General features: G+C 41.5%; 1 protein-coding gene across 3 annotated transcripts in view; it reads right to left on the bottom strand.

The window, feature by feature from the left end:
* osbpl9 (oxysterol binding protein-like 9) overlaps positions 1-18,496 on the bottom strand; it is a 110,062-nt gene that overhangs the window by 44,947 nt on the left and 46,619 nt on the right. For 2 of the 3 annotated variants that reach the window (XM_028812447.2, XM_028812446.2), the window contains exon 4: positions 10,129-10,205. In XM_028812447.2, the coding sequence (XP_028668280.2) occupies positions 10,129-10,205 (77 nt within the window). Of the gene's footprint in view, positions 1-53; positions 237-10,128; positions 10,206-18,496 lie in introns of those variants that run through there. The other variant, XM_028812451.2, reaches the window with a different exon arrangement.

An 18,496-nucleotide genomic window follows, 5' to 3' on the forward strand; every position in this document is an offset into this window, starting at 1 on the left:
CTGAGCAGAGTACAGTTACTCTCTCTCAAACAGCAGCAGCAGCACGCCCTTACCTGGGTGTATGAGCGACTCCGTCCAGGCAAGACAAAGGGAGGGCCGTAACTTCTTCCTTTGGACCCCTAAAATTAAAGCAATTCCACAAAGCACAACGCAGTCACCTCCAGTGAAGACGGTAAGGCAAAAGAAATGCAAGCTGTCCCTGAAGTCTGCACAAGCGCACACAATCCCAGGCCTCCCTCTGGGGCACCAGGCTCCACCCAGTGATTCTGCACCGATCACTTGGATCTTTGCTTTGCCATTCACAGGAGATGTTCACCGGATGCAGTGCAGCGAGTGCAGCCTGCTGGAAACTTGTGTCATAAATCATCTCTGCGTCATACTGATAAACGTGATCTCCGTCCACAAAGGGAGTTTTTAAATAAAATACAACAAAAACTGCTACTATCCCTTCTCTTCCTCGCAGCAGAAGAAATGTACTCACATCAGTCCAAGGCAGAAGGGAGAAGTTCAAGGATGATGCAAGCGATTGGCTAATACACCCAGAATCTGGCAACCTTACTTTAACTGAAAGTCCGATCAAATTATTCTCATGCATGTCTTAGGCCTCAGGACTTTACAAAACCCTCTTCCCTTTCTACATCTGAGCTTTCTTAGGACTTAACACCATTCTGTTGCAAGAATTCAAAATTTGCTTTGGATTAAGCATTGTGCTAGATCTACTCTCTGGAAACTCAGACATTTTCATGACAGCAAAGTAAATATTGCAATACATTAGCATTTTTTCACAACAGTCACTTGGAATTTGGGCAGCACAGGACGACATATATGGCAATACGCCTTCAACTGTAAGGCCAATTGAACACACACTAAAAGCTAAGTCCACGACCATCCCAAACGAGCTTGAGGTGCTTTGCAGCTACCTTGTGCCTCAAATCACTAAGCGCTACAGACTCCTGGGTCCTCTTTAATTTCATAGCCTTAACTTAAATTTCAACACATACTTGTGGAGATGATAATAAAATATAGCAGTGAGTTGGTGTGATCGCCAAATATCCCTAAGTCATAGTAAACAAACTCCAAGTGTGTCTGCTTAGTAATTCCCACAGGCTGGTACTGCCCTCAAAAGTTACTACCCTCCTCTAGACAGCAGTAGTGAGACATGAACTTGGGCAGCTGCATTACACATTAGCCTTTTCTGTTCCTGCACTAAATAAAGAACACCATCAGTCCAGACTGACCGACAAGCTGCTAACCATAAGGGTGACTTCTTGTGTCTTGGTAGGCCGCCTCTCTCATTATACCATGCAACTCAAGCTGGAATACTGGGGAGACAATGCCTTCCTAAAGGTGCGCTGTTGTATTTAGCTGAACTGAACAGTGCTACTGTATGTGGCTGCACTGAGGTATAACAATGCTATGTGCCAATGACAGATGAAAAATCTGAGCATCCAACTGAAAATTTCTCACAAATGCTCCTTCAAGTGCAAGGTCTCAGTGGGCCAATTCAGTGATCACCGTTACTCGAATTAGCCGAGCTGTGACACATCTCTGGCCTCTCGCCTAAAATCATTAAAGAAAATAACCAGGTCAGACATGAATGGCATACTGTATGTGTATATCTCAAAGTATGAAGACAGTAGGAAATGTTCACACAATTAGCTTGCTTTTTAATTTTCATCAAAACACACATTTTTTTTTTTACATCTTATCAGCATGTGTTCCTAACCTCTCTCTCTCTCTGTAAAGATCAAGCAACATATCAACACCAACCTCAATGTTCTCACATAACATCTACCCATAAACTCGCATGAACACAACGAAGAGGGAAAGCAAGATATCCTAAGTGGTATTTCTTAAGGTGCTCATGGTGAACATGGCAAAAGTCTCCTATATTGCACCAACTACAGCAATTTCAGCAGATGGCTCTCTGTAATAAGTGCATACGTTTAATATGTCACTGTGCTCTGTACAAAAAATATTTTATAAATCCACTCACATGTACAGCTAACACAAGGCCAGATTTAGCACACAGGGGCTCGTCATTTGGAACTGCTAGGCTAGCATTAGAAGACAAGAAAGGAACAACTACAAAAATGAGTATTGTATTATTTCTGTGTGACAGAGTCAACATGATATTGGATTTTCTTTTCCTTGTTTGGAATGGCATGATTTACCTATGTAGAGGTCTACACATGGAGAAAGAGTATAAGGCCTTGGAACATTGCCCGGCACACCTTTGAAGCTGATGGACGGATGGGAGATAATGTCATCTGATCCTGAAAATCCTTCCAGCGCAGCGAAGAAAATGGCAGACTGCATACATCAAGATCCCACTTCGGTGAAAAGACTTGCTATGGCTTCGTCTGTAATGCTGCGTAAATCGTCATTAAAGAAAGCCAAGTTATTTCTCCTATGTGATTTCTTACCACCGTATCACTAAGGGAGGGGTATTGCCTTTTAATATTATATCTATATAGTTTCGGATTACTTAAGACGCCACAATTGCAAAACAAATGTATTTCCAGGGAGCTAGCGTCCCCTAGAGGAAAACACTCTCTTACACCCAAATTGCTATTTGAATAGAGGGGAGATAAACAAAAATACACAGCAATTCATCTGATGCTTACAAATTTAACCAAATAACTCAACAGGACTCTTGTTGCAAACGAATGTCTTTTGTTCATCTTGCATTATTGACAACTTTTCTGCAGAGACATGTATGAAAATAGACCTACATGAATATTTATTGGATATTTTTATATACCGTCACACTAGATAATTGGAGTACAGTGTGCACAAAAATCATAATAGGATAATAGGATTAAGCACTTATTTTATTTAGCCACTTTCTTACTATGTGATTCTGTACCTTGCAAGATATTATTTAGCATTTTATTCTACGACACATGCAAGTAAGAAGTTCGTTGTGCTGTGTACACCTAATAATAAACGTGACATTTACTGATCTTTCTGGTTTGTTTGTTTTTTTTTTTTGTTGTTTCTCCATTTCATAAGCACTTTCACAGTAGCTCTCCAATCTTACAACTTCTAAATGCTGTTTTTTGTTTCACATAACTTCTAAAGAAGCAGATTTGCTTCATTAAAGGAATTCACCACCACCAAAAAATGATTTTTCATACAGAACAATGCAAGAAAACAAAATGACAATCTCATATTTTCATGCAGATCAGAGATAAAGTTTTAGATAAGGATACGGGTCTATGGAGACCAACACTGGACAACAGCCAACAATATCAAAAATGTTATTCGTGTTGCATAATCCACACGTCAGATTGTCTAGTTGTATGATCACAACATGCCAGACATGTATTTCTACTAAAATATTGTTAAATAACCCATCTGCAGGAAATGCTCTTATGAACGACAATGGAACACACCGAGACGAGACTGAGCATTTGAATTGAGGACCGACCCACCCACCTCATTTACTGATCACTAATCCAGCTCAGTGACATCTTAATCATTGGCTAAATTTGCACTTGATATGATAGAAATATTTTTTTTTTAAGTCTACCGAGAGATGACTAAAACTGAAGATTAAAAGTTAAAGAAAAGCAAGCGACAACATTATCAGGAACAGAAGCTGTCTCGGACTCACGCATATCCGAGATGCTTGAATAAGTAGAAGGTCAATTCACCCATAAAATTTCACAATTCCAAGTAACTCCAGTAGTGGATATGAATATAAATGTAATGGCGAGGGTGGGTCTGCCATTCAAATGCTTGTTTGCGTTTGAGCGCATTCCATTTTCAATCTCCAGAAGTGGTTTAACGAACGTTAATTTCATTAAGATACTATTGTGTGCGATATTGTGAGCATACAACTGAATGGCCCAACATGTGGATAATGCAAGACAAGTAATACAAGATTTTTTTTTTCTTGGACATTTTTGATATTGTTTTATGTTCTCCATAAATGCCTATTCTCTTCCAAAACTGTTATCTTTCCTTTGCATGAAAACAGGAGATTAAATTTTTTTTTGTCCATCATTTGAAGCTACATGGAGTAACATAAAAAATATTTTGGGGTGGAGTATTCCTTTAATAAAGCAACTACAACCTGCTGCACAGATTACAAAAGACAAACAAATTGAGTGAAAGCATGCAGAATTTGCTTTGACTATTGGATGTTGAAATTTAAAAAATGTTTAGCTTGCTGGGCTGAGTCGTCTGTTCACCTCACAACTGTTCTAACAAATATATGGATTTTTTTGCGATATTTTGGTAATGAGATTTCAGTTTAATATTTATCATTCGTTATTTTCTCTTTATGTGAGGAACTCCTGTATGTGAAGGACAGTGGTTGACTCTCGGATAAAATTTCTCAATCTACAACATTAAAAGTCCAGGCTGACAGGCCATTAAATTTGAAAACCAATGACGGCTGCAGTCACTTATTCAGGTTTAACCAAGGCACTGACCTGAAGACAAACTCAAAAGCTACTCTTAAAATGTGTTAAAAAGAAGGCCAAATCACTTGAATGGCCCAGTCAAAGCCCTGGCATGAATCCTATAGGAAATCCATGGCAGGAACTTAAGATTACTGTACAGCATCTCACTTCAAGTTACCTGTGACTTGGAACAATTTGGAAGCACAACAGAGCAAACATTAAAGCGGCAAAATGTGAGAAACTGGTGACAACGTGCCACAAAACACTGGAAGCCAAAACTGCCTTAAAAGGGACAATTATCAAATGATAATTGCCTAATGAATAAAAGGTGTCAATACTGTTCAAAGCTGGAGAGTTTAGTATATATCTATATCTATATAATCGTCCAAATATTCCATGTCGAGATTTTGATGAATCTGTACATTTTAGACCTCCCCGAGTCCAAAAATACCATTTTTGGAATTATGTCTGTGTCTGTGTGTGTGTATGGAAACACGATAACTTGACACTTTCACTTGGGTCAACCAAATTTTGCTTACAAAGTTTCAGGCACAAAACAGATTTCTATCAACTTTTGGGCTCTTTCTGCTAACCGGAAGTGGTACTTTATCTTTTATTCATGCAGCTACAGAGTCCAATGTATTCAACTTTACTTTTATAATAATTGTTCAATATATTATTAATTTGATTTGATTTTTTGTTGATGGTTCTTTAATGTACAAAATATAAAAATATAATCATTGCCTTATGGTTTACTCCTCAAATAACCATCCCCATATCTGAGTATATGAGAAAGTCGAGGGGAGACCACTCACAATTTTTTTTTTTTTTTTTAAATCCTTTTATAATAAAAATAATAATGATCCATTAAAATGTCTATACAAAAAAAATAAAAAAAAATAAAAGGTATTGTGATGTTTGGTTATAACACAGCAAATTGTGGTAGCTGGTTTATCTTCTGTTAAGACGTCATTTAATCACCGACTCTCAACTGCTATCCTTGTTGGATTAGCCTTCGCTGAATTCTCCTACATAAATGAAAAAGTAAAATATCCTTTTAACCTTCACACTGGGTTTGCTGGTCATTAAAATTTCACCTGCTCTAACCATGTAACGGTCCCCCTCTATCACTAACAATATATACCCATTCTGCACATGAGCATGTGAATGTACTGCAAATAGAGAAGGGACAAGACTAAAAACTGGTTGTGTCCAGAAGAGCCATGTTCTTCATGCATGTCAGTGTCATGGGTGTATCAATATTTTTTCCCAGCATCAAAAAACACAGCCATTATTACTTATGTGATCAGAAACACACCAATAAACGAAACTGCTCGATAAAGACCGACACATACTACAGTAAAAGCCAGTCAGCTAACTAACAGTCAAGTGATGCTAAGAGGCTTAACAGAATGCAAAAAAACATCCAATAAACCCTAACCCCATCCCTAAACACAAAATACTGTAATAAATTTAGCATGGCAGTTGAAAACCAATTATGTTTTATTCCGGTCGGTCAAAAACCGTAAGATGCCAACTGTACTTGGTAAAGAAATATAAATGATGGAGGAAAAGGAAAACATTGCCCGGCCTAACGAATCCTGTTGATTCACACTGATGCTCTGGCAGGATGTGGCAAACAAAAAGCTGTTGTGTAAGGTGTCAACAGTTAAAGAAAGGAATGGCACTTAAATGGAACGTGGCATGTTTTCATGGCACTCATTGTTTTGTTTGAGAAGAGGAACATTAATATCACAGGATGTTTAATTGGGACAGGACACCTGAGAAGTTATCAGTAAGCCCTCCATACCATGGAGCTAGCATTGCCCTGTAACAGCAACAAGAATCTGAATTCCATGTAATGTAGGTCTTTCTAAGTTGCCACGCCTCAGTTCAATAGTTTATTCCACACTACCTAGAGTAGAGGTTCATCTACAGTGTGATAATAGCGCTATATAGCACCCGACCTGGCACAGACTGACACAGAAGCACGTGTAAAATCCAAGCACAGACTTTATTTTCTTCAGCTGGAGGGCACTACTTCCCCGTGAACCCCCCCAGCGACAACACAATTCCAAAAGCACTTAAACTACATAACACAACACTCCCATTTGGCATCACCACTCCTCCTTGGCAACCTTGTCCTCTTCCTCCCAATTCTGGCTCCGAGTGGTGGTTGCCAGCCCTTTTTATCATTTGATTGCACTTCCGGGCGGGGCTGTACAGTTGTCCAGGCCGGCTCAGGGACCCATGCAGCACCCCCGGGCGGCCACCCCAGATCCCAAAAGGGCTGTGGAGAACTCCATTTCCCATGGAGCCCTGCGGGAAACTGAGGCACCATCCTCAGCTTGGGAGGCTGCCACCAAGCGTCCCGGGGGAGGTATTGAGCAGTCCATGATTGCTCCCCCAGAACATGTGTAGAAGGGACGTCCCGGCTGGGCATGGGACCCGGCCGCCCGCCACAACAGCTAGTTTACAATAACAAAAGGACACGCTGGATTCCGGATGGCCTATCTAGTATCTCTGTGATGGACCTTGTTCAGTTAATGGGCAGGTGAATTTCACTCGATCCCTCGATGTTAGAAAGGGGCACGTACTAAGATGGTGACTAGGTATTCAAGCCATGTGCAACACACATTAGGTATGCTAGATCATTACATATTTAAACTGAGATTTCTCTCTTGTGGTCAAAAAAGACGATTGTTTTTGAAAGTAATCAAGTCAAAAACTTCTTGTGCCATAAAAATCACAGTAGTAGAGAGTGGAGTAAACGCGAACCACACATTATTCCCTGCAACACGCTCTCCACATTCCACTCGCTCATCCAGTTATTTCCAGAAGTCCTGTGCAAATGGATTAAGAGGCACAACCAACAGCCAAATCAGGTGATGGAAGCAACATAAACAGGGTAAAATAAGACAACAGTAGAGTTAGCTGGAGGTGGGCCAGGCAGAGAGTGGCAGAGACAGGAGGGAAAAATCCTGTTCACTGATAAGTAACTTTTTATTGGTTTCAGTAAATACAAGATATAAAAGTCTAAGGTCTAAGCCACATTCCCAGAAATTTCACATATCTGTGCATGGCTGTGTTAAGTACAAAAAAAAAAATCCCAAACCATAGCAGTCACAAGGTTGACATTGATGCTTGAGAACCAATCATGAACAAACTTAAATAATATTCAATAACATTAAATAATCCTCAATACATTTTTGGCATGTAAGCTTTCAAGCATGTCGACTAGAGATAAACTTAATTAATGTTGTTCAAGGATATACTCAAAGGCCTAAGAAGAGGGAAGCTTAAGGTGCAACATGCAGAACACAGATAAGCACAGTGCCAGTACTTACAGTATAACGGAAAGAGCATGAAACTCAGACTTGCTTTTCACAGATTTTCTCTTTAAAAAGGGAAGACTTCCAGACTTGATCTGATCTTTTTGGGGATGTCAGTAGTGAGGATCAAAGGGGCATCTACTGATAAATGGATGAATACGGTACAACTGCTATGGGCCACAACCCTAATCCTTCACTCTTTTTCTTAATGGGTTCCTTTACACTTTGGTTGTCACTCTCAACTTTAACATGGCCAGGTTGTGTTGCGTTATTAGAACTATCTGGATAACAGTCAGTCCAACAAAAGCTCACCACACTACTTGGTCACTTATTTCAAGTGTTTGTGGAACTCCAAGTGAAGAAAAACTTCCTAATGTTGCAGTTTAAATTTACCCTTAACAAGTTTCCAATTGTGTCCCCCGTGTTTTTGATTAACTCATTTTAATGTCACAGTCTCAATCCACTGAACTACTTTTCATCATCAGTTTAAACACTTCAGTCAGGTCTCCTCTTAATCTTCTTTTGCTTAAACTAAAAAGGCTCCGCTGTTTTCATCTTTCCTCATAATTCATCCCCTGTAGGCCTGGAGCCAGCATAGTTGCTCTTCTCTGGACCTTTTCTAGTGCTGCTTTGTCCTTTTTGTAGTTTGTAGACCAAAACTGCACACAGGACTCCAGATGAGGCCTCACCAGTGTGTTATAAAGCTTGATCAGAACTTCCTTGGACTTCAACTCTACACATCAAGACACTAAATAACCTGTCATTCTGCTTGCCTTTTTAATGGTGTCTGGCAGTTGATAATGACAAGTCCACTATGACTCTCAAATTCCATCTTGTGAATGTGAATTTCCCCTCGGGATTAATAAAGTATCTATCTATCTATCTATTATCTATCTAAATTCTTCTCATAAGGTGGACTTTCACATTTCAGACGTCCCAATGTGTATTCATACCTCATATTTTTACTTGCTACATTTAATACTTTACATTTACTTACATTATATTTCATATATCTGCCCAAGACCCTCTGTAATGATTCAACGGATTCTCAATTATCTGCCAATCCACCTACCTTGGTATCATCTGCCAACTTAACCAGCTTGTTACTTGTACTGCTATCCAGATCATTCATATACATTAAAAATAGCAGCAGCCTCAGCACTAACCCCTGTGGAATGCCACTCTTAACATCAGCCAAGTCTGAGAGGGTTCCTCACACCATCACCTTCTGCTTCCTGTGTCTGAGCCAATTTTGTATCACTCAACTCTAAGGCCTCCCGCACCATCATCCTCTGCATGTCTGCCCCATCTACACACATCATCCTGAACTCCCATGTCTTTTAGTTTGAAGCCCAGCCTCTCATGTGGCACCTTATCAAATGCTTCCTGAGGTTATGCTAATCATTGAGTTTTACCCAATTCTAACTCTTGTCAAAACAGCTTATGTTCCCCTTTAAAGTGGCGGCTTTGCACTTCAATAAAATTTTTATCACAAAAAATAAACAAAACTGTGAAGCAAGTGAAGGGGTCTGAGTACTTTCTAAACGTATTGTAAATAAGAGTGGAACAACACAACTATGAAGTTGCTTGCAGTTTGCTGTTGTCACACACGTGCGAATGGGAGGCAGCTAAATGGCTTGAATAACGACAATTACACGCCAGTCCAGTGGGTGGCGAGGTGCACAGACCGGTTTCTCTCGATCCTCTGCAGGCCATTCATGGGAAATCCCACATGGTTCCAGCGTCCTCGATGAGGTCACTTCCGGTCGCTGGAGCCCTCGATGATGTCACTTTCGGTGCAGACCCCCATGAAGATGGCACTTCTGGTCCCAGCCTTTAAAGCCGCCATCTTTACGCACTTAAATCAGTTCTGTTTTGGACTTGAACCTGAACACTACTCAACCAAATAAACCCATTTTACAGCCAGGGCATAATATACGGGTGGCTGCCCCAAACCTTTTGATGTCTCCTGTCAATTCTTATGACACTGTATAACCAGTATTAGCAATGATATGCACACGTACACACAGAAGTATGTCTTTGGTTATTTACTATAGGACACATCTGATGAGAGCTACACAGTCAAAATGTTGTGTCTTTAGCCTTATGTTCTTCTTTTCAGTACAGAAATAACCTTTAACCCCCACCCCCCTTATGCATTTGTTTGGTTCTTTGCTAATTGCCTCTATTTGGACCATAGTTTGGCATCACATTCTACAGGCAGCATCATAACCCTTCTTCCACTCCAGTGGGCTTCTTGCAGGAAGCTGCCATCTTTCAGTCCACTGCACAGGTCACCAACTCATCAATCACAAAATACCCCTGCTGAGCAGTTGTTTGGTATCCCCCACTACAGCCCTGACAAGAAGCTCATAGCACCTTACCCGCAACTGCAGTGTGTGGCGGAGAATAGTGCCCTCTAGGGCATGGATCCACTTCTCTCTCTCATCTGCATCACGAGCTGCAGGGAAAAAAAAACAAAAAAAAAACAGGAAAAACAAAAACCCAATGAATGAAAATGAAATCCAAGAGAGACCACCCATCTGGCCCGCAGGAAACCAGCACAGGAGGAGGAAGCATTTTTTTGAGACACAAGTTTGATGCAGACATTTAGATACTGGGAGATAAAAAACAAACAACCAATCAAAAGCAAACATGAACAGAACTCAGATGTAATCTGAAGTGTTTGTGGGAATTGTCCTTGATTAATCCCAAAAGCCTTTGTTATAAGCGCAAGATAAAAAAAAACCCAGAATCGGTTGAGCAAACACAGAAGCTTGACAGCTGTGTAAGAGGGAGCCACACAAACAGGCACTGCAGTACTGAGGCGTCACTGTGCCTCTGGTGCCAGTGCTGTGGGTTAAGAATATTATGGCAAGGCCTTTGCCGGTCATATTGAAAAGCAATTTAACAGGAGACTCACGGTGCCCCAACTTTCTTGTAGAAATCTTGTTTGTCAGCCCCAAAGCAGGATTCACAAAGCAGCTGGATTTCAGGGGAAAGCATTTCAACTCGCTCATGCAAGCACACATCGAGTAACCAAGTAAATAGTTAGATAAATAAAGCTCTCTCCCAAAAAGAACACTCTGCACATCTGCTCAGGCAGATAATGCAAGCCATTAGAGGGTGAGCATCTTATTCTCTAGTGGTTGGGATAGTGCTGTCTAAAAGGAAATAGGACGATATCTGATCTCAGCTGGCCGTGGAAGGGGGGGAAGCAATTATTTTGTGAGGCTGCTAAAAATAAATAAATGGGCATAACCGTAACAGACGGCACAAAATGATCAATGGAGATAAGACGGACCTGGGGCTGCCCCCATTAGTTAGGCGGTAAAACATGCATACAAAAAGCAGGTCACTCAAGACAAAAATAATTAACATGATTGCCCCTGGGTCATTGTTAAATATCTGCTGCCACATCCTAGCTTTTCAAAGTAGATGAGTGCAACAGCTATGTGTGGAGTACAGTCTAGGACCAACACATGAAACTGGCCCATCTGTGAGATTGTTTCAGATCTGAAACGTAACCCTGCTAAAGCACAATATCCACATCAGTGACAAGACAGGAAGAGACAGACTCCATGATTACGGTCACAGAACAAGGCTAACTGTCAGTAGCCCTCTGTTTACACCTCCTACATGACCAGACTCAATGGTAGGACAATGCCAGGCCACACACAGCTGCTCATGTCACAGTCGCCCATAGGAGTTAATTTAGGTCACTACATTGGCTTCACGTAGCAGCACATGTTAAGTTCAAATTCTTGATGCTTGAATACAGAGTAGTCATTGGGTCAGCACCTGTGTATATGTTGAGGTGCTGCTATGCTCATGTCTGCCAGTGAACAGCGCCTGGTGATGCCACCTCAGCATAGTATGAAATGTCAGTCCAGTCTCGTTTCATATGTAGCATCTAAATGGTGGAATAAGCTGCCCACCTTCGTCCAAACTGCTGACTCCCTCAATGTGTATAAGAAGCGAATAAAAACCTGTTATGAAACATCGGTCAATAAGGGAATGAATGTTATTTGCTCTGTGGATATCATATATGTTGTTAATTGATCATTCTTTTTTATTATGCTAGCTTTGTAGCTCTTCACTTGTGGTGATCAATTTTTGTAACCTATTCTACTACACTTGCTCAAAACTGTCCCTATACTAATGACCTCTTTAGCGTCTGCTTAAGCAAATAAATGTAAATGACCGATGGTGTGCAGGGGATGCTTTGACCGGTGTTTCCACCTGACCGTAACCCCGAAGAGCACCTGGACTGCAATATTTGGCGAGTCTGCCTGCCAGTGGCTCTTGTAGGGCTCTTCTGTAGGAATGGGAGAGCATCCTACAAGCTCAGATGCCGAGGCTCATTGGCTGTGCGTGCCAGAGGTGACACATAGGGGCAGCTGCAAGTGGCGGTCACAGAAGACATTAAAAAGAGTGCAAGGCAACAATTGTCAATAGTTGTTCTGGCTTTTATGTGGTTTTCGTTATACGGATGTGTGTTTTCGGTACTTCTCATTTCTTAGTTGTTATTTCAACAATTAATGTGTATATATATTTTTATACATATGTCACAGCACATCTTAAAATTTCCTACAACTACCAGCAGCCTCGGTAGTATTACACGATTGGGCAGCTTCAGAGGGGCGTTGCTGGGAATTAGGCAAATAGACGCAGCGAGAATCACGCTAATCTATGTATATTCATTTCTTTGCTTCTCCCTCCCCATTCCTGGAATACAAATCGCCCTTGGATTACAGCTTCACTCTGGATCTGTGTGCTTGTCCCGTGCCTGCTTGTTCATGCAATTTCATCCAAGTTGGTAAACGTCATCATCCGGGGAATGCTGCCAACTTCTACAGATCTTCACACATCATCTGGAACACGGCAGGACAAAACTTTCATAACATTCAGGAAACTGTTCACTTGGCACCTCAATTCACTCTCCTCATCATCCGTACCCAATGCACTGGATTGTGTCGTAACTGCTGATTGTTTATCATCTAGGGTTTAGCGTATACTTAGGTTTCATTTGTGTAATTATTATCACCGTCAGGGGAACTGGGGAGGGCTTTTGTGGACATGTTTAAATTGTTTTTCGTCATTATTTGCGTAATATATACTTTATCTTTATTATTTATTGAGCCTCTTGTGTGCAAGCTGGGTGTGTTCCTGGGGTCCACATAATAAAATTAACAAAATTACTGTTTTCAGACAGAGTGAACTTTAGCATCCTTGGGACCGCCACACACCCATCAGTTCTGTCTTGCTCACAGAGTAAACAAACATTTACCTTACACTAAACCAACCTCACAGCTGCATGATCTACAGAATATTAGTGATTTTCTATTCCACTGATATTATAATTTATCATCGGAGTGCCACATTGACCCAGTATCCACAATGTCAATCGCTGTAATAAAGTTTGCCTTTTGTTATTGCTCTGTCATTTGTCATAAAAGGAATAAGTTGGCATGAACGGTTTAATGAAAATTACAATCGTCAGACATGTTCAAGCAAAGGAAGGAAGGTTTTTTTGGTTTTAATTTAATTGAGGTTATGATAATTGGCAATTACAAATGTCATTGTGAGTGTGTGTGTGTGTATATATATGTTTTGAGTGCGTGAGTGACAGTGTTCCCTATGACAGACTAAAGCCCTGTCCAGGCCTGTTTTCAGCCCTTTGCCCAGTTTCAGTGGGATAGCCTTTGGTTCCCACAACCCTGAAATGAAGGTTCCAGAGCGAACTACTGAACTCTGTCAATTGAGGTACCTACACAATCCTTAGATGCAAATGAATGTTACTCCATTCGTACATTTTCTAACTTGTTTAAATCCATGACATCTATATAGTCTTACTGTTGCTGGATGAGGTGTGCACTTCAGAACACGTCATCCACCTGAAGCTAAGCCTGTTCCGGCCTGGCCACTACTTCGATGGAAGACCATCTAGGAAAAGTTTGGGATGCTGATGGAAGAGGTGTTGGTGAGGCCATCAGGGGGCATGTACCCTGTGGGTCTGAGCGTGGATCCCAAAGACCCAGTGCAGTGACCGCGATACTGTGCTATAAAAATGGTGCAGTCCTTCGGGTGAGATGTAAAAACTGGGGTCCTGATTCTCTGTGGTCATAAGATCCCTGGACATCCTTCATAAAGAATAGGACGTATCCCGATGTCCTGGCTAAACTGCCCACCCTGGCCCGGTCATTTTCACCCCCTCATTATCCTGCATCTATCTGTCTGTCTGTCTCTCTCAGCTGATGTGTGGCAAGTGTACTGGTGCAAAATGGCTGCTGTAGCATCATTCAGGTGGATGCTGCACATTAGTGGTGGTTGAAGTGGCTCCCACTCACTATGTAAAAGCACTTTGAGTAGTGAGAAGTGCTAACTACCGTAGATACTCACATATTAGTCAATCTCGCAGATAAGTTGAGTGTATTGTTTAAGCTGAAAACTACGAAATTTGTTATGACCCGCGTATAAGTCGAGGGTAGAACTTGACAGCTATCAGAGATAGAGGGCGACAATCAGCGGTTAATGGCGACAAAACTCACTGTCACGTCACAGGCATTCCCTCTGTGCTTGGAGAAATACTAGACTCGTTGACTCGGCAACTAATCCTTGCGTGTGCGTGAGTTGCGAAATGTAAACAAAGGCAAGATGGCGTCGATATGTCACAAGGGTGCGAAGCGAGTGCAGAAAAGAAAACACTCAGCAGACGACGTTTTGCACATTATCGCTGAGTCGGACTCTGATTTTTCTGAATCGGATTTTATTGACAGTGATCAGGAATCGAGCAAGAGAGTGAGAAGCCGGAATCAGCTGATCGGACACCAGCCGATGCCGCGCCAGCTGATCGGCTGCCAGCTGAACGCATTCACGCAGCCGATGCAGCTACGGCAAGGTTCGCGTGGGAGGAATACCCAGACATTGATCCATGGGAGCCAAACTGGCTACCGGCCTTCACAAGACAGCATGGCTTGCTGTTGGACACCACAGATCACCCGCTGTTGGACTACTTCAGGCTGCTCTCTCCTGATGCTGCTTTTCAGCTACTGTCAGACGAGACAAACAGGTAGGCAGAGAAATTTTTTGAATCGCGGGCTGCGCTTGCATCGCATTGATAGCGTGCGTTGCCTTGGTTCTTTTGATTCCAAATCTGGTTGCACGTGGCAGCTAATGGTATGTTTGTTATCCAAAACCTGCAAAAGCTAATGCTCAAATTCAAGTATTTCACAGTTTAAAGAATTATTTAATGAAATTAGAAAAAACTAGCTAATTAGCAATAGTATTGCTGGCTTATAACTATTTCAAAGACCATGGGAAACGGCAGATGACCGGTGACTTAACACCATGAAGCGTTGAGTGTTAAATGTCATTACCCAAATTCTATGGACAATTGTGTTGCCCCGCGGATAAGTCGACCCTGTTTTTTTTAAATGAATTTTAAGGCATAAATTTTTCGACTTATACACGAGTATCTACGGTAAATGTAGAGAATTACAGGGTGGTCCCGATCCAACTATGCAACTTTTAATGCAATGCAATAACTGCATAGTTAGATCTGGACCACTCTGTTATTATTACTGCTTCTTAGTGTGCTTATACAAAAGGCCTACAAGCTCCTAAAAACCTTCTTTTCTTCATCATCAAAAAAAGTTTTGTTTGAATACAAAGCAAGTTATACCCCTAGTGAACCTTCGCTGAGAACTGCCTAATTATAAAATGATTTATTTCAGAGCTACACTTCTGTTGCTAAGAATGGTGACCCAAACATCATCCTGCTACTCCTCAATGGTGGATCATAGCAGATGTCTGCAATAATTTCCCTCTGTCACATTTTTCCCTAAATTGTATACATTTAAGAGACAAAGAATTCCCTAACCACCCCCTCAAGCTGAATGTATAGGTGTGAATTTCCGCTCCTTCTGTCCACACTTCTCTTTTTTTTATGGTGATAAACGTTCAGCCATTTTCACAGCTTGGTGACAATGTCAACAGCAGCAGAGTACCAGCCTGCCATGCATTACAAGGAGTGAGTTTACATGCGCTTTAATAACCTGATTATTCACAGAAACCTGTTTGTTAAAATGCCATGTAGACACTTATTCCACTTAGAGATACCTGGGCATCGGTCTCTAGATAAACCCAAGTTAATACATGTAGATTTCTCCGCAAGTAAACTGGTTATGTGGCCATGTGAACCATCGCCTGTGTGGGTGTTAGCTTTGCGCACATTTTTCAGCAGCCATTGGTGAAAGCATCCACGAGATAAATTTCCTGAGACAAATGCTTGGGCAATCGCTTTATTCCTTCTCCCAGGTGAAATAATCCATCTCAAGATTTTAGAAATTGCTAAATTTATGTCAATGCACTGAACGTACCATGCTAAGCTCCGCAGCAACAATCTCATGAACAGTGTTAAAAGCACGTATGTTACATAGTGCAATTACTTTTTAAAGTAACAAGAAACCTAACACAATAGTTATTCTACCGAGGTAAAAATACCGGTCTTATTATTATACCAGCAGCACGGTGTTTAAAGCAAGAAGAACACGTATCGGTACGCCACTCTTTTGTAGGGCTCCGCTACACAGCCAAGCAGAAAAGAGCAACAGCAACATATTAATAAATGGTCAGTTTAGTTTTAATTCAGATACAGGGTGGTGCAGGAAAACGGGAAATTTTGGAACTAAGTATTGGCCACCCTGGGGCGTCAGCAGTTGTTTGGGAGCAATGCGATCTCGTTTAGAAGCCCTTGCCATTACTTATAATGGAGCAGTGGAGTGGTACACAAAAAGCGTTCATGTGAAAGACTTTTATAAGAATGGTGATGAGGTGAGGGCCGTGCAAAGGGAATTTCGGTGTCATTACCAGTTAGGATGCCACGATTATGTCCCACCTGCTCATGCGATTACAACATGGGTGCATAATTTAGAAGAAACGGGTTCAGCCTTGAAAAAGAAGTCCCCAGGTGGAGCCACTTCACATAATGCCCAACAATCGATGGCAGCAATTCGATGATTGTTTGGAAGGTGCGTCGTTTGATGCAACGGTGACATTCCATGGCCTCCAAGATCCTCAGATCTCCTGTTTGTGATTTTTTTCTGTGCGGTTACGTCAAGCAATGCAGAATTTCCACAACAGGCTCCCAGAGAAATGGACAACACCTTCATGATGTTTTCTTCAAAACATAAAATGAACATCGAATGAATATTGATTACCATCATTAATTGCATATCCTGTACAATACACTTCATCATTAAATATATTTTATAATGTGTTCATTCGGTCCTGCAGTGGGTTGGCACCATGCCCAGGATTGGTTCCTGCCTTGCGCCCTGTGTTGGCTGGGATTGGCTCCAGCAGACCCCCGTGACCCTGTGTTTGGATTCAGCGGGTTGGAAAATGGATGGATGGATGTGTTCATTCGTGCATTGAACGTTAGTTGAAAATTTCCCCATTTCCCTGCGTCACCCTATATTTGCTATAGTTATGTTGAAGTGGTGCGATCGGGTTAAACAGTGGCCAGTGTTGATAGTGGTGCAAAATCGTCAGGGATCAGGTTGGCATTTTATAAAGGGGATGGATGTTATTTGCTTCACAGCACACAAAGGACTAAATTCAATTGATACATTACTTTTATGCTATACAGGATTCAGGCTCGGTTTTGGATTCACGGTGCCAATGATAACGTTTAACTATTTTTGGCACAGTTTAATGAGGTTGGAGCATTTTGCCAATTGAGAATTCCAGAAGCGTACTTGCGTATGTAAACTGAGGTTTTTAAGAAGCCAGGTTACTCAACTTATACCAGTTTTTGTTTGTGCACCGAACGGGTCAATCCATTAGGTGACATAGGCGGCTGACGAGGGTGCAGTCATCACTTTGGGCAATAATGGAAGTTAAGGGGGCACATCCTCCGGACACCAAGGGGGACCAAACCGGTCGTGAAACGCTGTTGATGCTGAGTAAGTGCTGTTGCCTGTTGGGGGCAGCATATTAAAATTAAAGTACACATGCTTGATTCACCAAGGGGTGGCACACACCTCAAAGTCCGCTGTTTATACACAAAGGGACATCATTTGTGCTGCTGAATGGGTGTGCACTCTGGACTCTGAGGGGGGGATACACACGCATGCGCGCACGCAGAGTGGGCACTGTTGACCGCTATGCACCATTTATGAAAATGAAACATCAAGGTAAGTGCGATTTTTAAAGTCTGCAGTGTATACACAGAGGGGTGCCATATGAGCTGTCAAAGGGGTGTCTGCTTCGGACACAGAAGAAACTACAAATGGGCTTTGACTGGCACTTTTTGCGAAAGTAAACACACTAATTGTAACGAAATCACCAAAGCAAAAAGTTTATGAAACCATGCAAAAGCATCTTGAAAAGCCTTGGTATATATGGATAAATACACACGCATACACACATGAACATCGATAAATACAAACAAGCAACATAAAACATGCACTTGTAAAACTGGAAAATTCACCTTCATTTACCTGACATCTTCACGTGGCCTATAGGAGAGGGACGTGCAGTAATAAAGCTTACATCATTGAAAACAGAAGGTGTGACATTTTAATGACAGCACAGACAGGTTTAATAAATCTTGATGCCTACAATTCCAACGTTTACCACAAACATACCTTTCACGAGTGCTTCTATCCATATTACTAACCGAGAATGCTAAACCGGATGATGGACGCAGGCACATCCGGCAATGGGCCGTAGCTGCAAAACGACGTA

This window comes from Erpetoichthys calabaricus, chromosome 10 (assembly GCF_900747795.2).
Source record: "Erpetoichthys calabaricus chromosome 10, fErpCal1.3, whole genome shotgun sequence".
NCBI lineage: Eukaryota > Metazoa > Chordata > Cladistia > Polypteriformes > Polypteridae > Erpetoichthys > Erpetoichthys calabaricus.